Here is a 25,435-nt window from a genome sequence, read left to right on the forward strand (position 1 = left end):
CACTGGCCGCGTGCCGTGCGTCTAGGGACTTTGCAGGGTCTGTCGTGTCTGTAACATCCAGGCCATTGTGGGCGTTCCCGGTGCGCGGTTCCCCACCTTCTTCTTCTAGTTCTTTATCGAACGCCGTGCGACGTATCTCATCAATCTCTTGTTTGCCCCGGTTGCGGGTCTCCCCTGTCCAACTATCCCCGTCGACACTCTGCGAGTTGAAGGACACGTCATCGCTGACGCGCTCGGAGATCGCTTTGTGGTCACGGCCGAGCCGCGAGAGGCCGCCCATGGAGTCCGCGTTCCTCACATCTGACCGGACCCTCTCCAACAGGGCCAGCTTCTTCCTTTCGTACTCGATTTTCTTCAACACAAACTCTTTCACACACTGGTGCATCCACGACTCGTACCACTTAACCCACTGGTTCCTTTCAATGAGCATGTTCGCCGTGGTTCTTCGTAATTTTAGCGTCAACTCTTGCTCCGTCTTCGTAGCGAGTTTCAAGTTTCGAAGCGCCTCGTCCACTTTCAGCGGGCTAATGTCCCGTTTATTGCGTAGCTTCCGTGCGCTCTCCTGTCTCGTCTTAGAATTCTGTTGTGCCTGTATCAACTCTCGCATGGTAAAGTGTCTATTCGTCAGGCTCTCCTTGATATTATAAGCATCGGCGACAACCCAATCCAACCCATCGTAGAGTGTGGCCAGCTCCATCGTCGCTAATATACTCCCCACATCGCCCACGGCGGTCATCACTTTCCCGTACCGACTGTAAAGTCGCCTGACACTAGCATCGTCGGACACCTCGGCGAGACCAATGAAGTTGGCCCCCATCGAACTCTCCTCCTGCGTCAACAGCCGTCTGCACTTGTTGATCTTGACCAATCTCTCCTGCAACGCTTGCGACGCCAGGTATACACTCTTCACCAGCGGCCTGAACTCGGCCAGCGCGGCCACCTGGTCGTACGGCGGTGCCAGCTGCTTCAAAGTCCTCCTCTTAAGACCGGAGACCGGAGGGTTCTTCACAGCCTTTATCGGGGTGTACGTGTTCCAATCGCTCTCCACAAAGAAAGCCAGCTCCTCGTTCCTCAAGATCAGCGGATCTCTCACCACACGGTCGAACCATCCCTGAAGGTTCTTGACCGTTTTATCGTAATCCTCTTGGTTATTGATCCCGTAGTTCGTGTATGGTTTGGGTAACGAGGGGATAAACGACTCGGTGATCCCCTTGTTCAGATACGCCACGTACCGCCTGAACTCATCCATCGTCTTCTTGACGCCCTTGTACTGCTGTTTATGGAAAGTGGGCAGTGTCGTTGAGCAATGGAACACCACCGTTGGGTTTTCCCGTTTGTTACTCAGCGACCCTGTTCTCTCCAATGCGACAACTTTCACCAGTATCTTGAACTTACTCGCTTGCTCCCGTTCCGTTATCAGTTTCGTGTCGTCTTCCAAACTCTGTGTTGCTGGTGGTTCGCCCTCGCTGGTTCGTGACGACGAAGAAACCGTCAGATCAGATCCAACAACGCCAACAGAACCACCACCAACGGCACTTCCATCCACTGTATCAGCAGCCGCATCTGCTTGACTGTCTTCAGAGACCACGGTAGCAGCATTAATCACGACAGAGGCATTTTGGTTGCTCGCAGCAGAGGCAAAGGGGTTGTCCTCCTCATCGTCTTCGTAACTGTAATAGGGAACTGCAGACGCCATAATTCACAACTGTAACTCAACGACAACCCAACCCACTCCGATCCACTGCAGAGTACACAACGAAGGGGCCTGTACACCTTACACACTTTACGAGTGGAGGGAAGGGCCCATTTCGTTCTTTTGATAATTAATTTCGTTTCACTAACGCCTATATGAGACTGACCCACTTGCAAGTCCCGGCAGGACAAGTCACTAGCGTGTACATTTCAGCACTACGATGGCCCGTCTCTCCACGTATCTATATATGTCTACAAAACTTGTGCGTGCCCCCCCCCTTCCACTTGCAACGTTCCAGTTTAGAAACTGAACAGCATCTGCTTATCGTAGATCTCTGTGCTCTCCCCGAGACGGGACCCACAGATGCACACAGCTACAGTAACTATAGCAAGTACGACCAACGGCTCAATGTTGCCGCAGTGCATCATCCACCCTGCTACTAGAGAAACGCAACGGTCAATGTGCCGTACCCTATAAAGAGGTAACCTCGATGTTTTTGTTGGGTCAAATTCCAGAAAGTCGTCTATCTCTCGATCTCTTTACGTGGTGGCGAAGTTGGTGAAGTTGTGTTTGATCGTCTCATATCACTGCTTGCCTTTGACTTTATGCACTGTTGGAAGGCACCAGCACCATTTTTGAAGTCACTCACGAGAGGTATTGCTGCAATGACGAGGACAAGCGACGCACGCGGGGCTATCCGGGCCGTGACGTTTGATATGGACGGCACATTGTGTTTGCCGCAGCCGTGGATGTTCCCCGCGATGCGTGATGCAATTGGTTGCACGGACACGAAGATCGACATCCTGACCTTCATAGACGCGTTGCCCACCGTCCAGGAGAAGCGCAAGGCCGAGAAGGCGATCCACGACGTCGAGGTCAAAGCCATGCACGAGATGGTCCCGCAGTCTGGGCTCACTGAGCTGCTGCAATATTTGACGGAGAACGGTGTATACAAGAGCATATGCACAAGAAATATACAGACCCCAGTGGACTCCTTCATACGGAGGTTTGTTCCTGCTGAGTTGTCCCAATTCGATCTGATAGTCACGAGAGATTTAGACCCACAAAGACCGAACCCAGACCCGCTACACCACATAGCGAGCCAACTGGGCGTCGATACAGCGGAGATGATGATGGTGGGCGACTCCTTCGACGACATGCGCAGCGGGAGGTCCGCCGGGTGCGTCACCGTCCTGCTGAAGAACAAAATCAACGAGCACCTGCTCACAGAACACGCAGATTTGGTAGACGTCACCGTCGACACCCTCGCGGAAATCGTCCCACTGCTGCAACACAGCGCTGCAGAGTCGCCAGCCCCCGTGTAACCTCACACCCACTACACAATCGATATATACGCACCCCAAAACACAATACATTCACAATACAATAAAACTGTTAACGTAAGCTCTTCTCGAAGAGATTGACACATTTTTCTGGTTTTTTTTTCTACCTCAAGAGTTTTTTTTTTTCAGAGAAAATTTGACCTCTCGATGAGCAAAGAGTTCAACTGCAAGGGTTCGTTCTGGGGCTAATAGAGAGGGGATAATAGTGATTGCTTGTGTTAGTTTGAACCCCCCCCCCCGAGGTCTACGATGTACAGGGCACTTTTGGGAGTATTTTTTGCGGGTCTGGTGGCCGGGTGTATAGGGAAGTTGATAGATTATCCGTTCGACACGGTAAAAGTCCGGTTACAAACCAGCGGGTCGAACGTGTTCCCGACAACGTGGTCGTGTATCGAATACACGTATAAAAACGAGGGGATCCTAACGGGGTTCTACCAGGGGATCGAGTCCCCGCTGCTGGGAGCGGCGCTGGAGTATGCCACGCTGTTCACATCTTACAACGAGTGCTATAAGTTCCTGGAGGCGTTCACGTCACTGTCTAAAGTTTACATAATTTTGATATCCGGTGCCGTGTCAGGGTCGTGTACAAGCCTGGTGTTGACCCCTGTAGAACTGATTAAATGCAAGTTGCAAGTATCGAATTTGGGGCGGCCCGTTTACGACGATGATGACGACGACATGTATGACGACGACGAACATGGGGACAGAAATACATCGCTGTTGAGTACAGTCAAGAGTATATTGAAACAGAAGGGTTTAGCCGGTCTCTGGCAGGGTCAAGTTGGGGACCTTCATAAGGGAGTCCGTGGGTACCGTTATCTGGTTCGGCGTATACGAGATACTAAAAGCTCTATTTTGTTGGGTCGAATATGGCGGGCGACCAACAAAGCGTCTAACGAGGGTGTGATATACTCGTGGCAACTGCTCGTTAGCGGTGGCCTGGCAGGGTTCTGCTTTAACGGGCTGATGTACCCTGTTGATACTGTGAAGTCGCTGATGCAAACAGAGCACATCAGCTTCAAGGAGGCCGTAACAGAGCTAAGAACTCGGTACACTGGTCTCACAGGGTTTTACAGGGGGGTCACTATTACGCTGCTGCGGTGTCTGCCATCAAACGCCATCGTGTTCTATACACACGATAAATTGTCAGGACTCATATAGGAAAGGCAGAGACCTCCAGACAAATGAACCAGGCAAACCATTTGAGTAACAGGGATATATATATTGTATAGAAGGAACAGGACGCTAGCACATTCAGTAAGTACAGCAGAGCACTTCGGTTCCATTTCAGGTAAAGATCGAAAAAGAATCATACAATGTTGAAAAAAACAAAAATATAACCATCAGCCCACAAAGTTCAGGGACCTTTCCACTGAAACTGGTAACACCAATCGGAAGGTGCCGGGACCTACCACCGCAAAACATGAACAGTCAATATAGAGAGAGGAATATTAGCTGCATACTGGCTGCAGAATTTGATAATAAGTTGGGACCCGTCGTACGACACCAGTACCCAGAAGAGATTAATCTCGGATCTTTATCCGGGGACGAAAAATTTCCAGATTCCGGCACGATATTCGACCCAACTAATCATATAGCCAACTTGATGATACCTGAGAATTCAGAAAGACGACAACTAATCCCCGATTTTATCGTCTTTATCATGTATTTGCATAAATCAAACTATTCATACAGATTGCTTCCTGAGGTGTACGATGATTGCAGCACGGAAACAACAGAATGTCTTTACTTCCTAAGTATCCACTGCGCAATACCTGATGAGCAGAATTCCAGGGGTGCCTCCATAAAATCTGTAGCTATAGGTACTACATTAAGAAACTTTATCCTCTTCAAACCTTTGCTAATAATATTCTTGGATTTTTATATGAAGCGAGAAAACTACAAAATCGAACTACGAATACTCAAAGAATTTTTTGATTTACTTAATAGCGTCGATCTAAGCCTCGTAGAAACGATTCATAATGACATCGCATTTCAAACTATGGTTCACTCACTCGATAATGAAGATATTGTCAGTGAGATATTCGATAACCAAAAAAGCAATGTCCTAAAAGAAACTTTGCAAATATCTGAGATACCAAAACAGGATAAGTACGGTAACTCGATAAATTTCCACAACAACTTTATTTCATATCAATTTGACACTTTCACCACAGAGAAATTACCGCCAATATTTACCAAAATTCCATTACAGGCCAATTTGAAGTTGTGGTCTGGGATAGAAACGGACATAGACTATCAAAGAAACATTCTACCATTCCTTCTAAAATTTATTGCACAACTACCCCAACACATGGACGCCGACGATTCGGATAATTTTACTTGGAAAGTTTTAATAAGTTCCGAGACGACAAAGGATAAACTAACACAAAGCTTGGCATGTCTGTCCAACCCAATTCCCACTCTACTGTCCAAAAATGGTTCCTCCTACTGTTCATTAATCAAGCGGCCGATCGTGATAGTCCCGTATGTAGACGTTTCCATGTTGGTATCCCTCAGGGAATACATTGGCAAAACCCGGCCATTGCTACTCATTATCGGTACAGCAAACCCAATAATGAAAGTTCAAGAGGATTTATGGAATTTTTATTATGACATGGATACGGGGGAACTCTACTCGTCGCATCTTCCAAAAAATAAGTTGAGCTTAAAGAAAGAGTGGAAAGTGAATTCCACAAACATCAAAAATGCTTTAGCCAAAAAACCGTATCACATAAACCCCATGGCGCGTGGATTCAATTACTTGACACCCGGGTATAGACCAGTAAGTTTAATGTCCAAATTTCTAAGTTTTTTGAAGGTGGGTCAACATGACAACGATACTGTGATCAACACACTGAAAAGAGTAAGCATACTTCAAATTCTGCGTGTTTTGCAGGACCTCCCACATGGTGCAGACAAGGAGTATTTTATTGAGCGTGATGACTTTGTCGCCGCATATTACGAGAAGTTTATGGATTTTATTGTATTCCCATATTTCCTTCATGACAGCTCAAGGAAATTCTTATATTTTTTCCTGTCCCTTCAGCAAAATATGGACGACTTGAAATTGTTGCTGAATGACCCGACACATGGAACAGAAAAGTTATACAATACCATTTCTGCCGTGTATGATAACCTTAAGGATATATTAGTGCTGTCTCACCATGATAAAAAGCAAAATAGGCAAATATTAGCCAATGTTGTTATCAATTTCCCACAGCTGAGTATCAACAATTTTGACATCTTAGAACAAGATTTTGCGGAGATAGACTTGGTAAAATTCTACAATGATGTATATTCAAAAGATGAAATGAGAGGTCTTTCATTTATCGATAAGTTTGCATATTCCACGGCGTTCCCAATCCTCTCAGAATTCATCTCAATGCTCGAGGACAAAACGAAGAGCGGCAACCCTGCGTACTTATCCCCATCGATACACACCTCTAGGACATCAAAAATTTCAAGATCCAACTCGTTCAAAAACCTTTTGTCCATCAATAGAAATCAAAGTGTCTTTGAATCTGGGTCTCCCCGTATCCCCAGGGAGACGAACAACTCTTTCACCCCTTCGCGAAATTCCATCTCTGCCGAATCCGTGAACAGAAACAACGAAAACTTTAGGTTTGGCCGCTCACCCGTGGTCGAAAAAAGGATTGACAAGATCAAGACATACATATTCACGATATTTTCCGACATTGAGAAGTGTGGACCAGCTGGAAGTCTCCTTGTGTCCAACTATCTGCCGAGCAAAGTGCTCTCTCAGTTTCAAAGGTACAAGAGTCATTTGAGTCCGCAACATACTTCTGCAACAGAAAAGTCTCGAAACTCGTATTCAGCGGTGTTTTTGGGCATCCCACCAGATCTACCGGATAGAATGTTCCTTCCGACATCGCCAAACCTTTCCTTTACGTCCAGCAATAGAGCCTCGGGGGACGAAAACGGTTCGGAAATGGCCCAGCATGAGATCGCTGCGCCGATTAAAGGACAAGATCATCAGAGTACAGATCGTATAGTTACCGCGCGGCCCAAGTCCGCTGCATCAGCTGTAGCCGATGCGTCCAACGATGGCAGCACGTTCTTCTTCGATGCTGCCGAGTGAACAGGACCGCTGTCTGGTTGACTTCTCCTCTGCGCGCTGCTTGACTCCTCCCGGTGCAGAACGGACGGCAGTTTTCCATTTCTTGTTTCGTCATTTTAAACGGTGAATTGCAATCTAAAGGTGACTTCTTCAGCAGGTGCCATCATCGGATATGCAACGCAGTGGGTATATAAACGGGTTGGCTACTGTGAGGGAGTTACTTGTATTGGCAGTAACGCAGATCAAGCAAGCGGAATCTTCCAAGGAAAAATCTGTGGTAAGACTACAACATAATAGCAAAGAAGGCAGTACATTATCATGGATTCAAGGACAGTAGGGATTCTAGGTGGTGGCCAGTTGGGGCGGATGCTCGTTGAGGCTACAAACAGACTGAATGTTAAGACATTGGTTCTGGATGCACCAAACTCGCCTGCCAAGCAAATTACGAATTCTACCGACCACGTCGATGGTTCATTTACTAATTCGGATGATATCAGGAAACTGGCTGCTAAGTGTGATGTGCTAACAATCGAAATTGAACATGTAGACGTTCCAACTTTGAAGAGTCTGCAAAAGGAATTTCCTAAATTAGCAATCTACCCACTACCGGAAACGATAGAGTTGATCCAGGACAAATACAGACAAAAGGAACATCTTATCAAAAATAAGATCCAGGTCAGTGAGTCGATTGCCGTTAAGGAAAACACTCAGAAGGAATTACTTGCTATTGGGGAAAAGTTTGGGTACCCATACATGCTGAAATCGAGAACTTTTGCATACGACGGGAGAGGTAATTTTGTAGTTAGTGGGAAAGATTCAGTGGATGCAGCGCTGGACGCGTTGAAGGGCAATTCTTTGTACGCTGAAAAATGGGCTCCATTTGTCAAAGAGCTTGCTGTTATGATTGTTCGTTCCGTGGATGATCGTGTACATGCGTACCCTGTTGTGGAGACGATACATCGGAACAACGTATGCCACCTATGCTATGCCCCAGCAAGAGTGTCGGATTCCGTGCAGTTGAAGGCGGCCTTGTTAGCGGAAAACGCGATCAAGTCCTTCCCAGGCTGCGGTATCTTTGGTGTCGAGATGTTTTTGTTGGAGACTGACGAACTACTAATCAACGAAATTGCACCCAGACCACACAACTCGGGCCACTTCACAATCAATGCGTGTGTCACTTCCCAATTCGAAGCACACATAAGGGCTGTCTTACACCTTCCAATGCCCAAGGGGTTTACGGCCATGAACTCGTGCGTTACAAATGCTATAATGTTAAACTTGTTGGGCGATAAGCATACTCCCAATGGAGAACTGAAAATTTGTGAACGTGCTCTGCAGACGCCAGGTACCTCCGTATATCTGTACGGGAAGGAGTCAAGGCCTAACCGTAAAGTTGGCCATATTAACATAGTGTCGTCATCGATGAAGGAATGCCAGAGGAGGTTGGATTATGTCACAGGCTCTAGTTCTAAACCCGTTACAATCTCAGCTGTTTCAAGAGTTGACGCCATGGGTAAGAAAACGCCACAGGTTGGTATAATAATGGGGTCTGACTCTGATTTACCAGTAATGTCTGCTGCCTGTAAAATACTGGAGCAGTTTGGAATTGGCTTTGAGGTCACTATTGTATCTGCTCACAGAACACCTCACAGAATGTCGAAATATGCCATTGAGGCCTCAGACCGTGGTATAAAAGCGATCATTGCCGGTGCAGGTGGAGCAGCACATTTGCCCGGTATGGTGGCTGCTATGACTCCACTACCTGTTATCGGTGTCCCCGTGAAGGGCTCCAATCTAGGTGGTGTGGACTCACTGCACTCCATTGTTCAAATGCCAAGAGGTGTGCCTGTCGCTACTGTGGCAATTAATAACAGTACCAATGCTGCGCTGTTGGCTGTCAGGATACTGGGTGTATCTGACAATTCTTACTTCCACAAAATGCAGGAGTTTTTGTTAAAGCAAGAGGAAGAAGTTTTGGAAAAAGCCGAAAAGTTGGAGAACGTTGGCTACAACGAGTACTTATCGTCCATGAAATGAAAACGTTAATAATCACTATTGTTATTTAGTCCCTCAGTACATAGCATGATAGAGGATTTTCATTGCTTCCTGTTCTTTTCAGCGTCGAAATAATTTTGATATTATACATAATGTCCAAAAACCTGTCCCTACCCCTGTTTCTATGTGATCAGGATTGTCACCGTCTCTGGGCCATAGCAGACTCAGAAGATATCCTCGTGGTTCTCCAAAATAAACGCCATTAAAAAGTTCCGCTCCCCCATATCCAGAATTTCCCTTTCACCGGTATAATCTCTTATCATCCCGGGTGTAAAAACTAAGGCCAGATTCTTTATACTCATCAGATTATCTTCGCTAAATGTAGTGACTAAATTAATGTGTGCACTCAGCGCCTTCAAGACAACGATATGCTCCTTGGGCAAGCTTCTCAGTAAATCTACCAGCCCTTGTAACTTCTTTTTCGTGTCTAGAATCATATTATAGTTCCTGATGTAGTCAATCAAAGGTTCGTATAGCTGGTAAGTAATGACAGGGTTTGGCAAGTTCCGCAAGTACCTCTTCAATAGGCCACTTACGGCATGAATGTCGTACTGCGAGAGGTCTATGTTAGCTGTTGGTGGGGTCGATGCGAACAGTGTTTCAATTTCTTTAATAGTTAGTTCGGATCCGGATTTTCTGTAGATCCCCTCTGTCTTGAGATATTCCTCGCTCGACTCGATATGTTGTATGCACACTGTTATTATGGATGGCATGGGTTGGTTTTCGTAGATGCACCTCTGTATCAGTGTGGAACCGAACAACTGATCTGGATATGCAGGAGTTATTTTACCTTGATTTTGTTGCAACAATGTTTTATTTCTCGATTTGGCGTTACCTCCCACTTCGGTTCTTCGTATTTGAGAAGAATTATAGAGTATGCCCCCCTGGTTCGCGCCATTGGAGCCGTTGGAGGAGGCCATCCCGGAGTTTTGCTGTTTATTGGAAAAGAATTTCCAAAACCTGGGCTTGTTAGCGGGCCTAGCTAAACTGGCTGTGGAAATAATCTTGGTTTGAGAATCGTCACTGGAAAACGAGTCAGAATGGGTAGAAATTGGTTTAGGTCTCTCCAAAGACTTCCCTAATACCTGTTTTGAGTTCTTTATTTCTTCCTGCAATTCGTTCACTTGCACTAGTAGTTCTTCCTTGAGTTTACTGATAGCTTCTACTTGGGTATTCAACTCACTTCTTCTCGTTTCCAATCTATGAACATCACTCTCTAGGTTCTTCAGAAGTCTGTTGGAATCACTGATTCTTTCGTCTAGTTTTTCAAGAGGTGGTTCAGGTTTTTCGTTTGTTGCCGTTGCAGTTTGACCTGCTTCTTTTGAAAGATGTTCTTCATGCTTGCCAGTGGTCATTGTGTTTGCATTGCTATCTGCCGTGGATCTGGGTGTTTCTTTGTTCAGTTCTGTACTCATCACATGTTGTTCGACAAATTCACCATCGATTCCGTTTGTAGTAGGGGAAAACCCGCCTGATGGGTGCCTATTTTCATCCTGGGAAACTGCGGAGCCCCCTTCTGGTGAATCCAATTGAATGTCCAGTGAAATTTCGAAATCGTCAAATTCGCAGTCTAAGATACTTTCTGGAGACAATTTGACTTCTTGTTTACCGCTATCACGAGCATTCGACTCAGTTGAAGCTTCTGAATTTTTTAATGGCGTTTTGTTCAAGATGCGTTTCGCATCAGGGGAAATGGTCTGTTGCTGATATCTGTTTGTTTCCCCCTCCTGAAGCTTTTCAAGCTGCTGAGAGACTACCTTCGTATCGGTACTTTCCTCCTGGTTACCTTTTCTCACACTCTGATCACTCGTACCTGGTGTTGAGGAGCCGCTGCCAGATCTCGAGAGTTTATGCACTTTCGCAGGTGATACCAAAGCATCCACTCCCCTGTTTGGCGATCTTGGAGGAACGTTATCAGATTTATTTTCGGACTTGGTCTCCCCTATCCCTGGTTGCGGTAGTTGGAGGAGTGATGGCGGTTCGGGACGTGATCTAAGACGCGACTCTGATTCCGTGACAGTTTCAATTTTCTTGGCCGCCGTTGGGATCCCTGGAAGTGTCTTCTGCCTCAGCAGTCTCTTCTTCTCCTCATGATGTTTCCGCTTGGCTAGCAGTTTCTCATGGCACGTCAAACAGAAAAGCCCCCGTTTCGTCTTCGCGTACCGTAGATCTTTAATGTTGTCCCCGCATTTGCAACAGACAAAACAGTCCGAGCAATACGCCTCGTTGGATGAGGACAGAATTATAGCCAGGTCGTTGATCTTCTTGCCGCAACTCTTGCAGGAATCGGAACATTCGAAGCAGATCAGCGCCCCGGTACCCAACACGAGGAAATCCGAATTGCAACTCAGCGACTTCTCACAACGGTAGCACGTAAAACAGTGCGTGTGCCACCTGTCCTCACCAAGCTCATACGCATGCCCAACGGTGATATTCTCTTTGCACCTGACACAGGTAGGCAATTCCCCATCTTCCACCAGCGACACACCGTACTGCTCACTTTGATCAGCGCTCGTAGGCATCGCGACGTGACCCATAGCTTCAGTATTGGGCACAGTCATACTTCAACGGACTCCCACACAACAGCAAAGCGGCAGTACCAGAAGCAGAGACACAGTCCACGCTCTGACGCAGTCGAGATCAGGCATCGCTGTTCGATCTCGGAAAATCATCGATTTTTTGGGAGAAATGTCTCTCGAAGCCAAAGAAGAAGAAGAATGCGTTGCTGGGGCAACCACCAGTTGTACTTCAATCGTCTGGCACCGTTCACCGTAGTTGCAATTAATGAGTCTGCAGTACGACAAGCTTCTGTTGTTTGGTGACTCGATCACTGAGTTTGCCTTCAATCCGGAACAGTTCAGCATTGGGACCGCGCTCACTAATGCGTACACTCGGAAGTTGGACGTTGTCCAGCGCGGGTTCTCCGGGTACAATTCGCGATGGGGGGTGCGTATCTTGAAGAAGCTGCTCTCGAGCGAGTCCGGGAACATTGTCATGGCTGTGGTGTTCTTTGGTGCGAACGACGCCTGTCTGGGCGGGCATCAGCGCGTTGACGTGGCCGAGTACGTTCAGAACTTGCAGGCAATGGTGCGTATGTTGCAGGATCGCAGGATCAAACCAATTGTAGTTTCCCCGGGGCTCATTGATCGGGGGACGTGGGATGCGTCCCGGCAGGAGGAGATCAGCGCAGGGTACGTCCGCACGAACGAGCAGTTCAAACTGTATGCTGAATCTCTGGTAGACTGGACACAGCGCGAGAACATACCCCTTGTAAACCTGTACAAAGCGTTCTCGGAGCAAAAGAAGCACAAATGCGAGGACCTTTTGGCAGATGGACTCCACTTGTCAGGCGACGGTTACCGCATCTACTACGACGAACTTTGCCGAGTGATTGACGAATTCTACCCAGAACTGTCGGCGAGTAACCTCCCGTACAAACTTCCCTACTGGCGAGACGTGAAGGAGGACGGGTCCAACATCTTTGAGTAACCAGCAGCACAACGTCAATCGCCCTGTCACCTTCCCTTACATATGCAACATATCAATATATACTATATATACTGATATTTTCAGTTGAAGGTGCTGTATCAGATGAAGAGGGCCTTCCAAAACTGTTCAAACAGTGTCTGAAAGGTTGCATTGGCGTCCATAGTGATGGTAGACACCCCAGGGAAGGATCCAGTAGCCGGTTCCAACCCAGCGTTGGAGGCGTTGCCCGTCGCACTGCCTGTAGACGACGATTCGTTGAAGGGGAAGATCTCACACATGGTGAGGCAGTCAATGGCTAACAATCCGTATTTTGCCGCTGGTGGTGGGTTGATGGTCCTAGGGTCCGCATTGGCGCTCGCTAGAACAGGAGTGATCAAGCTGAGCCGTGTCGTTTACAAGCAGATGATTGTCGATCTGGAGATACAGTCGAAGGACAAGTCGTACTCGTGGTTCCTGGACTGGATGGCACGCTATCCGAAACGGGTGTCGAAACATCTGTCCGTGCGTACCAATTACATACAGCACGATAACGGTGCAATCAGCACGAAGTTTTCACTGGTACCAGGCCCAGGGTCCCATTGGATATGGTACAGAGGAGCACTGATCGCGATCAAGAGGGAAAGGTCCGGACGGATGATTGACTTGGTCAACAGCTCCCCCTACGAAACAGTAACACTGACGACACTGTATAGGGATAGACACCTGTTTGACGAGATTCTGAACGAGGCCAAGAGCATAGCTCTGAGAAGTAACGAGGGGAAGACGGTGATATATACATCGTTTGGACCCGAATGGCGGAAATTCGGGCAACCGAAGGCGAAGCGGGCGCTCCCCTCCGTGGTTCTAGACGAAGGAATCAAGGAGCAAATTTTGGAGGATGTGTTGGACTTCATGAAGAACGGGAAATGGTACTCGGACAGAGGTATCCCATACAGACGCGGGTACCTCCTGTACGGTCCACCTGGGTCTGGTAAGACAAGTTTCATACAGGCGTTGGCCGGTGAATTGGATTACAACATTTGCATATTGAACCTGTCAGAGAACAACCTGACGGACGACAGACTGAACCACTTAATGAACAACATGCCCGAGCGCAGTATACTCTTGTTGGAGGATATCGACGCAGCGTTCAATGAGCGAAGCCAGACGGGGGAGACAGGGTTCCACTCCAGCGTAACCTTCAGCGGGCTTCTAAACGCACTAGACGGCGTCACCTCCTCCGAGGAGACAATCACATTCATGACTACCAACCACCCAGAAAAGCTGGACCGCGCAATAATGCGGCCGGGAAGAATAGACTACAAAGTGCTCATAGCCAATGCGACACCGTACCAGGTGGAGAAAATGTTCTTGAAGTTCTACCCGGGGGAAACGCAACTGTGTCGCGAGTTCTCTACCAAGTTCAGAGATCTCAAGGCGGAGGTGAGCACCGCCCAGCTACAGGGCCTGTTTGTAATGAACAAGGACAAACCACAAGCGGCACTCGACTCAATTGCATCTCTCTCGACACCAACGACGATCCACTGAGGCCAATACATACACACACCACCATCATACGTATACGATGTCGTACCTGTACATATATATTATCAAGAACAACAAGGGCATAAAATCCCAAATTTCCTGATGAACAACAACAACTTCACTGGACGGACTTCCTTCTTCTGCCTTGAGTTTGAGACGAGGGAACGTCTGGTGAAACTGGCGTGATACACACAATGCTGGCACAGTGCAATTTTCTCAAGAGTGTTCCTGTGGGTGTACGTGCCTTCTCGTCGCTCAATGCGCTAAGGGCGACTCCAAAGAAGGGGACACTGAAAGCTGGGGGTAATGCCTTGCAGGAGTCTAAGTTCGAACCGCTATCGGAGGCACAGAGGGCGTACCTGGACAGAGCTCTCAGGGTGAATCAAGCTGGTGAACTGGGTGCAAATTACATCTACCAGGGCCAGATATTCGTGCTCAGCAGGAGACATCCGGAGTTGCGCCCCACTCTGCAACACATGTGGGAGCAAGAGGTGTTCCACCACGACACGTTCAATGCGTTGCAGATCAAACACAGAGTGAGACCCTCCTTGCTGACTCCCTTTTGGAAAGTCGGCGCAGTCGCTATGGGGGCTGGTACCGCTCTGATCTCCCCGGAGGCCGCAATGGCATGTACAGAGGCTGTTGAAACCGTCATTGGCGGCCACTACAATGAGCAATTGCGCTGTCTGGACAGCCAGTTTGAACAGAGAAAGGCAGACGGTACCAGCGGGGTCCCTGAGGAGGTACAGTCGCTCACCGCGAAGGTCAAGCTGTTCAGAGATCAAGAGCTGGAACACTTGGATACCGCCATCAAGCACGACTCACGGCTCGCGGTCCCCTACATGATGATTACGGAGACCATCAAGGGGGTCTGTCGGCTGGCCATCTGGGGCGCAGAAAGGATCTGACGTGTGCTAAGAGCTGCACTTTGCTTTCCCTGACCATCTAATTAGCCATTCGTGGGTTTATATTATATTTAGATTTTGTATCGCTAATGAATCCTTGACCGTTGCGCAGTTGGCGCTCAGATGGCGCTTTGGTCTGGAGGTTGTCGTCGTCCCCCCTGATCGCATTACCACATTATCCCTCTTAGTGACTGTCCAGCCGCTGAACCATTTTGTTGGAACGCACCGAAGGGGAAAATGCTGCAAGACGATAAGAACATGGGCGAGTCTATAAACTTTGCCACTTTGAATCCCGCTAACAGGGGAAGTTCGGAGGAAACGAGATCCGTTGAGGACTCCAACAATACGAGGGATACTGACGTTGACATGGAGTCTTCTCTGAAGAGTGTCTCCCCCACTGACCAATTACCTGACGATGGTAAGCATCTTTTATACACAGACTTGAAGAACGGGTCTCCGATGAAGACATCGGACCGGTTGATCGATGATATCCTGTGTGATTTAAGTCTAAATGGACAGAGCCAGTGTCTCTTGTCGGAACAATCTCAAGGTATCCTCAAGCTGCTGCCGATTATTTACTCAAAGCAAAGACAACAACTGCAAAATGTGTCCATACTAGGGTCGCTACTAGATCAGGTACTTTTCCAGACAAAGTTCGAGTACAGCTCAGTGTCCTGTCCGCAACACAACAAACTGCAAGTATTTCTAGGTGTATTGCTTAACGTGAGCTCCAGTTTCGAATCTACCGATGATGTGGTGAGATCTCCACTGTTTCATTTAAAGGTCACAGTGAAGACAAGATCACAGCTGGAACTGTACAAGAAACATGCCGGTGTCTCACAATTTTTCTCCGTTGACAGTTTGCACTCTTACGATAAAGAAGATTTGGGCACATTCGATCCCGAAGATACACGATTGATCGATTACGCTATCTACGTTTCGTCAGATACTAACAAGCTGGTACTGATCGAGATCTTCCACCCAGAGTTTAATACCTCAGAGGAAATCGAAAGCTTCACCGTGGATGGGATTAGGAAAAGGTACGTGGACACTTGCTCGCGTTTGGACTCGTTGAATCCGGAAGACATCCCTAACCAATTTGACTGTTTGAATACCTTGTACAAAACTTTCAAAAATCCAATCAATAAGACGGACCCTTCGGCACCGTTGCAAACAATAAAGGCCAGTAATCCGATTCTTAATTCCCACATGAATGCTAATTGGCTGACTGAGAGATATGGGTTTACTCTGCTACCGGGGGAAAACGAGGATGATGAGGACGAATACGAGCCACCTAATTTCACGACCTATATCATGGATCCGAAAGTCAGAAAGATGAAGGAATGTTACATTAGGAAATGTCTGCAATTGATCTTCTGGGCGAAACTGATGATCGAAGTGGTGGACAACACACAAAGGTCTAAGCTAGCGGCGAGCTCCAAATCGTTCAAATCGTTAAGCGGTATTGCTGTGCAAAATACCAGTAAACCGCTGTATCAACTATTCGGTGAGTCGAAGAACGCTTTCCTCAACAGCAATGATCAAAACTACATGTGGGATACCAATTATCACTTCATTGCTTTGTCTGCATCCTACCACTATAACGACAGAGATATTATCATGAATTATGAAACCTACAGTGTTATTGACAAAGGCAACATTGGAATATACTTTGACGCAATACAGTTCATTGCCAACAGGAAGGGATCGTATCAACTACTAGCCTATTGTGGAAAACAAAATATTGTTGGGCACGAAGCGCTGGAGGCTGCCATGCGCGCTTTTAAACTGGATCCGGCTGCAATAGACATTAACAAGCTGGATATTTCGCTTTTGTTGTCCATGTACAAGCACGAGCAAATCTCCAATCAAAATACAAGTCATCTCAGTGACCTAAAGAATGCATTGAGAGTTCTTGCCAAATTTAAAGACAATCGGTTTGTCAAGTTTTACGTTGATCATGAACCTTACAAAACAGTGTCACAAGCATATAACGAACTGGAAGTTGATGAGTCTGTCGATGACGATATCATTCAAACTGCGTACAGTATCAAGGTGAACGATTCCCCAGGGTTGAAAATTGAATGTATCAGGGCTCTGTACACCATTGCGATCAACAAAAGGAGTATGGCGCTGTTCAATTACTTGATCGAAGAATGTCCCGAATTTCAAGACTTCTACGGTCCTGAGAAGTATTCTTACGAACAAGCGTTAGCTATTATCCAAGTGAACGAAAATGCCAGCGATGAAATGATTCTACAAATATTCCAAAAAAAATGGAACGATGAACCCTTGGTTGAGTACGACCAGTTTTTATCACTAAAGGCTGCATTACTGAAACTGTGCATTGAGAAGAATTCGAAATTAATATCTCATTTCCTAACAACGGGTCTAATTGATCCGTCATGTTTGCCTGTAGAGAACTGGCCCATTGGGTTGAACAATATCGGGAACACATGCTACTTGAACTCTTTATTACAATACTATTTTGCTATTGCGCCATTGAGGAACTACATATGCTCGTACCAAAGTACGACTGAAAGTTTTGAGGCTACTGATACAGATGCTAAGATAAATAGGAGAATAGGTGGTAGGCAGGTTTGTGCTAGTGAAGTTGAGAGATCGATCCAGTTTACCTACCAACTGAGAGATTTGTTCAACGGGATGATCTTCAGTAACTCCAGGTGTGTGTCTCCAACTCAGGAGTTGGCATATTTGGCTTTCTCCCCCAGTAACATCGAGGTTGAATTTGACGCTGGCTCCGGCATCGCAAGTGAGAGTGGTGGAACCTTCAGTTTGAATGGCAAGGATACCGATGCGCCGTTGACCGACATGCCATTAAATGAAGACGTGACGATGACCGAGGCTGGTGAACCGCAATTGGACGATACTGGATTATTGGCACCTGTAGAGGCTGATGTCCCAGTAGACCAAATGAAACTGGCCAAGGAGGTGATAAATAGTTCCACGAAAGTGGCCAAGATTGGTTCCGATCAACTGGAGAACGCGTTGGAGTTGGGCAGGCAGCAGGACGTTACCGAGTGTATTGGTAACGTTTTGTACCAGTTAGAGAGTGCGTCTGATCCGATCAAACTGGACGAGGACAACGAGCAGTACGATCTCATCAAGCACTTGTTCTACGGGAAGACTAGACAGGATATTGTTCCGCTCTCGAACTCGACGGACGTTCGTTCCAAGTACGAACGGTTTTTATCGTTATTGGTCAATGTGAGTGATCACCCGAAGGACATATACGATGCACTAGACTCATATTTCATGGAGGAGTATCTTACACTGGAGGAGTACGGAGACGTGAGAAGGACTGTGGCGATTACAGAGTTCCCGACGATTTTGCAGATCCAGATACAGAGGGTGTACTACGACAGGGAGAGGTTCATGCCGTTTAAGTCCATCGAACCGATCCCCTTCAACAGTACGTTGTACATGGACCGATACGCGGCCACGGACGACCCGGTTATGTTGACCAAGAGACGCGAGACCTCCGAATTGAAGACACGTTTGCGGGAGTGCAAAGTTCGTCAACAGGAGTTACTATCCAGAAACGATATGGGTCTCTCCCGCAAGGAGGCGTACACAGAGACGATGAAAATGCTCCAATCGGACTTCCTCGAACAGGTCCCCTCTGTACGTGGTGAGGACCAGACCGCAGTGGTATCCGGGCTCTCGGACATGGTCGCGAGCATCGACGAAGAACTGGTGCAATTGTATACGGAGATCGGGCAGCTAGAAACGCAGATCGACCACCAGTTCGACTCCTTCCAGAAAGTCGGGTACTCGCTGTTCGCGGTGTTCATCCACCGCGGGGAGGCCAGCTACGGCCACTACTGGGTCTACGTGAAGGATTTCAAGAACAGCGGGATCTGGCGCAAGTACAACGACGAGACCGTCTCGGAAGTGCCCGAGGAGGAAGTGTTCAACTTCACAGAGGGGAACAACGCGACACCGTACTTCCTCGTACTCGTGAAGCAGACGCACGAGCAAGACATCGAGCCCTTACACCGAATCATCGACAACACGCAGCGGTAACGAACCGGTCCACTGAGTCGTCCCAGCCACCGCTGAAATCACTGCGAACGACCGCAACGAAATTAATACCAGCGCGATACAATTTTTGAGTTCTTTTTCTTTCATTGCAGAGACTGGTGTTCGTTACTGGGCAGTTTGTTCAGTTTGTTGAACAGTTGTTGCAATTGCGCTGTGTGTGTGTTTGTTTCTGACGCTGTCCGTTCTGGGATCGTGCAAGAGGAAAGGGCATACAGGTTAGTAACTCTACCTTCCTAGCCTTATTTTTTTTGGTTCTCAATTCTGATTCAGAATGTCCACTTTACAGCGGCGTAGGGTTAACAGGTCGGATTCCAATGAGGGGGAGACCGTGTCTGGTGGCAAGACTGCCGCCGCGCCGTCTGCGTCTAACGATGCTGAGGAGTACGAGGAGACCAGTGGGCCGACCCGCAAAGTTGCTTATGACCCGGAGGAGGCGAAGTTGAGAGACAATTACACGGTCCCTAAATTGACTCTCATGGAGGAAGTGCTTTTGATGGGGCTGCGGGACCGGGAGGGGTACCTGTCCTTCTGGAACGACAATATATCGTACGCGCTGCGCGGGTGCATAATGATTGAGCTGGCGCTGAGGAAGAAGATCCGTATTTTGGACGATTCTGCGAGGAAGAGGTTTGATATTTCCGAGAGGCTCGTGGAAGTTGTGGACGGGTCAAAAACTGGGGAGGTGCTGTTGGACGAGACATTGCAGCTGATGAAGAACGACGAGCCGTTGACAATCGCCAACTGGATAGACCTGCTGAGTGGGGAGACGTGGAACCTGATGAAAATTAACTACCAACTGAAGCAGGTCAGGGAGCGGCTCGCGAAGGGGCTCGTGGACAAGGGGGTGCTGCGCACCGAGATGAAGAACTTCTTTTTGTTCGATATGGCCACGCACCCAGTGACAGACTCCAGTTGCAAAGAGGCCATCAAGAGAAGGATACTTTCCACTGTCGTCTCGAGAAACATGGAGCTGAGCTTTAACAGTTACTTTCCAGAGTCGACCTCCTTCAAATATATCAGAACGGTCGCGCTCGTATGCAGTACATACGGTGCCAGCGTGCTCGAAAACGTCCTCTCGTCGCTCGATTACGAACAGCGGGACCGTGCGGTCTCCAGAGCGGAGGAGCTCCTGGAGAAGTTCGGCCAGTACCCGTTCGACCTCGAAAAGCAGGGCGACAGCGGCATATCATGCAACTTGAACAAAGAGGCCCAGCGGGAAGTAGACGAGTCGCCCAATTCAGCACTTTACTTGGAGGTAGTCGCCGGTGTCATCGAGGTATTCTCGAGAATGGACATGCTGCTATAGCAGCCGTGTTTTCAACACACATTTGCTCATATACAAACAAGAAACTCGGGAACATTAAGGGATCCCTCCAGAACCACCCAGCTGTGTGTCTCAGAGGTGTGGCCCTTTTCTTCTACATAGATTATTAATCCACCCACCCAAATATAGAATTTCTTCATTCTAGAACTTTACCAACTGTGAGTGGTATCCAAAGACCCAGCGAGGCGCCCGCATCGACTCCAAGTGCGACATGTCACACGGAATTGGACCGTCCAAAACTTTACCAAAATTCTGTGGAAAATCTTGAAGAAATGAATATTTTCCAATGCGTTTGAAGAATTCGTCACTTTGAACAGATTGGATCGCTTGCTCTTGTTCGGGGCACGTTGACGGGAGGTATTACTGGACGAGCACCGTGCCAATTGCATCAAATTTTAAACGTGGGCACAGTATGTCACAGGAAGAGTCAGCTGTCGTTGATAGTGTTGCTACAGGGTCTGATACGAGAGAGGAAGAGTCCGCAACACAGATGGAGGAAACAACAAGAGAGGACGTTGATACCGCGGGGGCCACTGTAGATGGTGATAAGGGTGGAGATGCAGGGATGGACGACCTGTTTGGTGATGATGACGATAATGCTGCTGCTGGGGACGGTGGCCGCGGCAGTGACGATGAAGATGAAGGTGACGACGACGACGACGTAACTGGAAGCTCTCCCAGGAGGAAGCGTCTTGATATGGATGAGGAGGAGGAAATGTACAATAGGAAGTTTTACGGGGAGGATGTCGACATGTCGGATACGGAGCAAGCGGAGCACGAGTTTAAGGAGGCCAACGTGGAATTGGTGAAGCACATTGTCCCGTACAAGCTTGTGCCAGACGATGCCATTGGGACCAACGACATATACGTGGCCAAAGTTCCACCGTTCTTGATGATAGACCCGGCGCCCTTCGACCCTACCAGTTTCGAGGGCAAAGTCGCAGACAGACTGGACGGCTCGCTGTCCAAGGAGGACCGTCTCGGCGACCGTTTGATAGACGAAAACACCGTCAGATGGAGATACTCGAGGGACACAAACCAGAGCGTGTTCAAAGAATCGAACACGCAAATAGTGCAGTGGTCCGACGGCTCGTACTCTTTGAAACTGGGCAACGAGTACACGGATATCCTCATCAACGACACGGACAACACTTTCCTGACTGTATCGCACGACCAGCAGGAGTTAATGCAGTGTGTTGAAGGTGGGCTTGTCAACAAGACGCTCATGTTCATTCCAACGTCGACGAGTTCCAAGATACACCAAAAGCTGAGCAAAGCTGTCGCGAGAAGAAACGTCATGCAGAGTGCCGGTCCAGGTACGTACATTGTGTCTGTGGACCCAGAAATTGAGAAGAAGGAGCTGGAGCGGAAGCAAGGCCAGATCTTCAAGGAGAGAAGGAGACGGCAGTTGAGGGAGAAGGAACTCGCCGAATCCCCTGACACGACAATTGGTGGGCCCAGATCGGGCTCAGCAGGTAGCTGGCATGGCACTCCCCGGACGGCCCGCATGGTCGGCAGGAAATCGAGGGAGGACGAGTACGAAGAAGACGATTTCCTAGTGGATGACGACGAAGACGAGGATGAGTTCCAGGACGAAGAGGAAGAAGAAGACGCAGAAGAAGAAGAGGAGGAGGAAGAGGAAGGTGCGGAGGAGGAAGAGCGCGAAAGAGCCAACGCACAGCGACTGACCGAAGCGAAGAGAAATTCAGATCTGATGCACAAGAACGACCACGACTCCGCAGAGTCCCCGGAAAAGAGGCGGAAAGTTGCTGTGATCGACGACGAAGACGATGAAGACGAGTGACCTCAATCACAGAGGGTCCCATGGGCTGAGGTACGGACGGACCTGCGAGACCCGTGCCCAGAGGAACCGTCACCCGGAAATCACCGAGGAAGCGGCCGTTTTTGCGCATTATTTTCTTATATAACGAAAAAGCTGTAAACGGTGCATTTGGGAAGGAACACATCACATGAACTGGGGGGTGGGGAGAGGTGTTGTGATTGTGTTGTGGACTTTCTTGTGGATCAATTGAGTGTCTGTTGGATAGTTTATTAAGAAGTTCATAAATAAAGTAAATTACAACTGCGGAATATGTCTTGGCAAGGTATGTTGTTGTGCGCTCGTCGTTCAGTTTCCACTCCTTCTTTTTGAATAGGTACCGATGGGAGAATGGTTTGTTAGAAGAGAACATTGTGGAAACATTGTTAAGCACTGTCAGTGTTGACAATCGTGTGAAGATTCATGTTTACTAACAACGAGACGGGATTTGCCCTTTTTTCTATTCTTTCTTTTAGCGTACACTGATAATTTACTGGGGACTGGGAAGGTCGACAAGGCCGTTATCTACTCCAGAGCCGGTGACTCTGTCTGGGCTACTTCCGGTGGTCTGACTTTGCAACCAAACGAGATCTCTGCGATCGTCACTGGCTTTGACAACCAAGCCGGTTTGCAAAGCAACGGGCTGCACGTCCAAGGCCAGAAGTTCATGTTTTTGAGGGCCGACGACAGAAGTATTTATGGGAGACACGATGCGGAAGGTGTGATTTGCGTGAGAACAAAGCAAACAATTCTGGTGGCACACTACCCACCAACTGTTCAAGCCGGTGAGGCCACCAAGATTGTGGAACAGCTAGCCGATTACTTGATCAGCGTTCAATACTAAGTTTATATTGTTTAAACTTTATGGTATAGAACGAAGAATTGAAGAGGGAAAAAAGAGAGTGGTTTGATCACCCCTCAAAAGAATCCCATAGCTTCCCGTCGTCTTAAAAGGAATGTTTCTTTTTGATTGGTATGGTTCCTGCATTGTGTGAATACAACCATGTGTTTACATGAATATATATACAGTGCTTACATATTATATTTCGATCTCGCAGTCAAAGTCTACATTTCTATTAGACACGGCAGTGGTTATATCGACCCGCCACTCTGATGCTGGCCAACGAGCCCCGCCATCTCTAGCAAAGCTCTGTCTTCGCTCAAACTTTTCAAATTGACGTGCTGCCGGCGCTTTGCCTCTGTTTCCTCCCACTGGAGCTGCTTCATCTGTTCGCTCAATTCTTTCTCACCACCACAACCCCATACTTCCACGTCCTGAATCAGAAATCGCAGTTCGTAACTATTGCTGGTAACCACACCGTCGCCGTTTCTTCGCGTGAATAGAGCCCCGGGTTCAAACATCCCACCTGGGCCCACATTTCGAAATGCACCAAACTCTAATGAACTGTCCAGCGTTAGAGAGATGTTACCAGGACGGTACTCTCGATAGTTCACCTTCGTATATGGTTGCGTATCCCCAATTCCAATCCCGCCACCCATTGTATTGAAGTACACAACATCATCTCTGTTGGCCTTGAATATATCCAGCTCCGGTGACAACTGGAAGATGGTTGTCCTACCCGCGCTAAAATAATCCTTATTAGTGACCCTCCAGGGAGACTCTATGTAGATCACGAACATTACCTTCCTTTTCTTCAAAAGACAGGGACTCAGCTGCTGATCGGTGTCTCTCAGCTTTCTGAAGTCCTCTAAGAACTTGGAGTAGCGCGGGTTTTTGTTTTTACTGTAGTCGTCATCGTCTTGGATTCGGGAACCACTGACAAAAAGTAGTGTAGGTGCATGCCAGTGGAACACTTTTCCTTGGAAAGACCTCATGGAAAACCCACTGTCCCTCCCCACGTACAACTTTTGAAGCTTGCTGATAGGGTACCCCTTGTCTGCCAGGGCAAATTGCAAGAGAGCAAATGATCCGTGGTTCATCACTTTCGTCTCGGTGAAAGTGGGGCCCAACGCTGTATGGTCGACAAGCTGGTCCGGTGTGTATAAAAGATGCTGCAGGAGGTTGTCGAGGGTGGTTAGTATAGTGGGGAGTAGGATGGATATGACGTCATAGAATTGGTGGAAACTGATGGTGTGCGTCTGACAACTGGAGATTATTGAACTGTTCATCGTCCGAATCACGTTGTATGCAGATTTCTCATACTTGGCCCAATCATTATCTGCTGTTTTCAGATCGATTTGGGAGTTGGGTCTTGGAATTCTGGCCGACAGAAGCAACAGCATAGTTGTAAACTGTAACAAATTATCAGCTTGTACTGTAATTTCTGAGACACAGTCACTGTTCCCATCGTAGCTGGAAATAACCTTCTCTATATTGTGTGGTTCCTTTGGATCGTAACTCTCTTTTTTTGTCGAGTCATGAGAATCCTGTGCAAGATACAATGCCATGAATATCAATTCCAAATGGTTATAGGATTTATTACCGATATACTTCAAGCACTTCCCTCTATTAATGAGAATCACAGCTTTTAGAAGTGACACAGCAGTCAAATTGCCCCCCGTATTGCTGATGAATGGGAACTGACCTAATACTTTTATTACGCCTACTAGTAACTTTGACGGCTGCTGAAGATGACCCTCCAAGGGTAGACAGAGCCATTCGAGCAACTCCTGTTCAAGTACTACATCGTTCAGCTGTCTAGTCATTCCAACTCTGCATTTAAATGTGTACAATTCAGAGGCATTAAATTGTCGCAGAACCCTATCATTGTATTCTTGCTCTATTTCCTCGGTTGTACCATTTCCGAGTTGTGGATCACTTTCCTGGGTAGGTTCCGGTTCCTGAGATGATACTGATTGTCCCATAATCCCACCTTATATTATTTCCTCTTTGTGACCGAATCTTCTCGAAATCCACTGCGATTCTTCAAAAACTATATGTTGCTTATCCCTCAAGTCTCCAATATAATGCAGCAAACTGAGTATTAGAAAATTGTGTGCACTCTTTTACAAGAATAACTACAACAAAATGACCTCAGCTTTCTCACGTACTAACACTTCTTCAGAAACGTTTGGATCACACACAACCCTCGTTACTCGACCCAAAGTATCATCAACTTCTGTTCATTCTAATAAAACACAGTGCGGCTCTCATTTTCTTTATTATAGAACCCTTT

At 47.6% G+C, this 25,435-nt stretch overlaps 14 protein-coding genes across 14 annotated transcripts; 11 read left to right on the top strand and 3 right to left on the bottom strand.

Annotated features, from left to right (window-relative positions):
- Positions 1 to 1,696, bottom strand: VPS17 (retromer subunit VPS17; the record flags this gene model as incomplete). Its single annotated transcript, XM_022606391.1, has 1 exon — positions 1 to 1,696. A coding segment is annotated over one exon (1,696 nt), but the record flags the coding sequence as incomplete, so codon positions are not given.
- A 662-nt stretch (positions 1,697 to 2,358) lies between these two features.
- On the top strand, positions 2,359 to 3,018 carry KNAG0B04090 (putative haloacid dehalogenase-like hydrolase; the record flags this gene model as incomplete). The annotated part of the gene is made up of 1 exon (XM_022606392.1): positions 2,359 to 3,018. One exon carries the CDS (start codon positions 2,359 to 2,361, stop codon positions 3,016 to 3,018), a length of 660 nt encoding a protein of 219 aa, XP_022463092.1.
- Positions 3,019 to 3,285: 267 nt separating this feature from the next.
- ORT1 (Ort1p) lies at positions 3,286 to 4,197 on the top strand (the record flags this gene model as incomplete). Its single annotated transcript, XM_022606393.1, has 1 exon — positions 3,286 to 4,197. The coding sequence occupies one exon, from the start codon at positions 3,286 to 3,288 to the stop codon at positions 4,195 to 4,197; it is 912 nt and encodes a 303-aa protein (XP_022463093.1).
- Positions 4,198 to 4,459: 262 nt separating this feature from the next.
- Positions 4,460 to 7,138, top strand: AFI1 (Afi1p; the record flags this gene model as incomplete). Its single annotated transcript, XM_022606394.1, has 1 exon — positions 4,460 to 7,138. One exon carries the CDS (start codon positions 4,460 to 4,462, stop codon positions 7,136 to 7,138), a length of 2,679 nt encoding a protein of 892 aa, XP_022463094.1.
- A 297-nt stretch (positions 7,139 to 7,435) lies between these two features.
- On the top strand, positions 7,436 to 9,154 carry ADE2 (phosphoribosylaminoimidazole carboxylase ADE2; the record flags this gene model as incomplete). The annotated part of the gene is made up of 1 exon (XM_022606395.1): positions 7,436 to 9,154. One exon carries the CDS (start codon positions 7,436 to 7,438, stop codon positions 9,152 to 9,154), a length of 1,719 nt encoding a protein of 572 aa, XP_022463095.1.
- A 182-nt stretch (positions 9,155 to 9,336) lies between these two features.
- Positions 9,337 to 11,733, bottom strand: RGA1 (GTPase-activating protein RGA1; the record flags this gene model as incomplete). The annotated part of the gene is made up of 1 exon (XM_022606396.1): positions 9,337 to 11,733. The coding sequence occupies one exon, from the start codon at positions 11,731 to 11,733 to the stop codon at positions 9,337 to 9,339; it is 2,397 nt and encodes a 798-aa protein (XP_022463096.1).
- A 223-nt stretch (positions 11,734 to 11,956) lies between these two features.
- IAH1 (isoamyl acetate-hydrolyzing esterase) lies at positions 11,957 to 12,661 on the top strand (the record flags this gene model as incomplete). The annotated part of the gene is made up of 1 exon (XM_022606398.1): positions 11,957 to 12,661. One exon carries the CDS (start codon positions 11,957 to 11,959, stop codon positions 12,659 to 12,661), a length of 705 nt encoding a protein of 234 aa, XP_022463097.1.
- A 165-nt stretch (positions 12,662 to 12,826) lies between these two features.
- Positions 12,827 to 14,188, top strand: BCS1 (bifunctional AAA family ATPase chaperone/translocase BCS1; the record flags this gene model as incomplete). The annotated part of the gene is made up of 1 exon (XM_022606399.1): positions 12,827 to 14,188. The coding sequence occupies one exon, from the start codon at positions 12,827 to 12,829 to the stop codon at positions 14,186 to 14,188; it is 1,362 nt and encodes a 453-aa protein (XP_022463098.1).
- Positions 14,189 to 14,379: 191 nt separating this feature from the next.
- Positions 14,380 to 15,093, top strand: CAT5 (putative monooxygenase CAT5; the record flags this gene model as incomplete). Its single annotated transcript, XM_022606400.1, has 1 exon — positions 14,380 to 15,093. One exon carries the CDS (start codon positions 14,380 to 14,382, stop codon positions 15,091 to 15,093), a length of 714 nt encoding a protein of 237 aa, XP_022463099.1.
- Positions 15,094 to 15,348: 255 nt separating this feature from the next.
- On the top strand, positions 15,349 to 19,137 carry UBP2 (ubiquitin-specific protease UBP2; the record flags this gene model as incomplete). Its single annotated transcript, XM_022606401.1, has 1 exon — positions 15,349 to 19,137. One exon carries the CDS (start codon positions 15,349 to 15,351, stop codon positions 19,135 to 19,137), a length of 3,789 nt encoding a protein of 1,262 aa, XP_022463100.1.
- A 289-nt stretch (positions 19,138 to 19,426) lies between these two features.
- VPS74 (Vps74p) lies at positions 19,427 to 20,461 on the top strand (the record flags this gene model as incomplete). Its single annotated transcript, XM_022606402.1, has 1 exon — positions 19,427 to 20,461. One exon carries the CDS (start codon positions 19,427 to 19,429, stop codon positions 20,459 to 20,461), a length of 1,035 nt encoding a protein of 344 aa, XP_022463101.1.
- Positions 20,462 to 20,891: 430 nt separating this feature from the next.
- LEO1 (Paf1-complex subunit LEO1) lies at positions 20,892 to 22,283 on the top strand (the record flags this gene model as incomplete). The annotated part of the gene is made up of 1 exon (XM_022606403.1): positions 20,892 to 22,283. The coding sequence occupies one exon, from the start codon at positions 20,892 to 20,894 to the stop codon at positions 22,281 to 22,283; it is 1,392 nt and encodes a 463-aa protein (XP_022463102.1).
- A 288-nt stretch (positions 22,284 to 22,571) lies between these two features.
- On the top strand, positions 22,572 to 23,142 carry PFY1 (profilin; the record flags this gene model as incomplete). The annotated part of the gene is made up of 2 exons (XM_022606404.1): positions 22,572 to 22,584; positions 22,775 to 23,142. The coding sequence occupies 2 exons, from the start codon at positions 22,572 to 22,574 to the stop codon at positions 23,140 to 23,142; spliced, it is 381 nt and encodes a 126-aa protein (XP_022463103.1).
- Positions 23,143 to 23,390: 248 nt separating this feature from the next.
- RTC5 (Rtc5p) lies at positions 23,391 to 25,124 on the bottom strand (the record flags this gene model as incomplete). The annotated part of the gene is made up of 1 exon (XM_022606405.1): positions 23,391 to 25,124. The coding sequence occupies one exon, from the start codon at positions 25,122 to 25,124 to the stop codon at positions 23,391 to 23,393; it is 1,734 nt and encodes a 577-aa protein (XP_022463104.1).
- Between the last annotated feature and the right edge of the window lie 311 nt (positions 25,125 to 25,435).

The sequence above is a fragment of the Huiozyma naganishii genome, chromosome 2 (genome assembly GCF_000348985.1).
Source record: "Huiozyma naganishii CBS 8797 chromosome 2, complete genome".
Classification (NCBI taxonomy): Eukaryota; Fungi; Ascomycota; class Saccharomycetes; order Saccharomycetales; family Saccharomycetaceae; genus Huiozyma; species Huiozyma naganishii.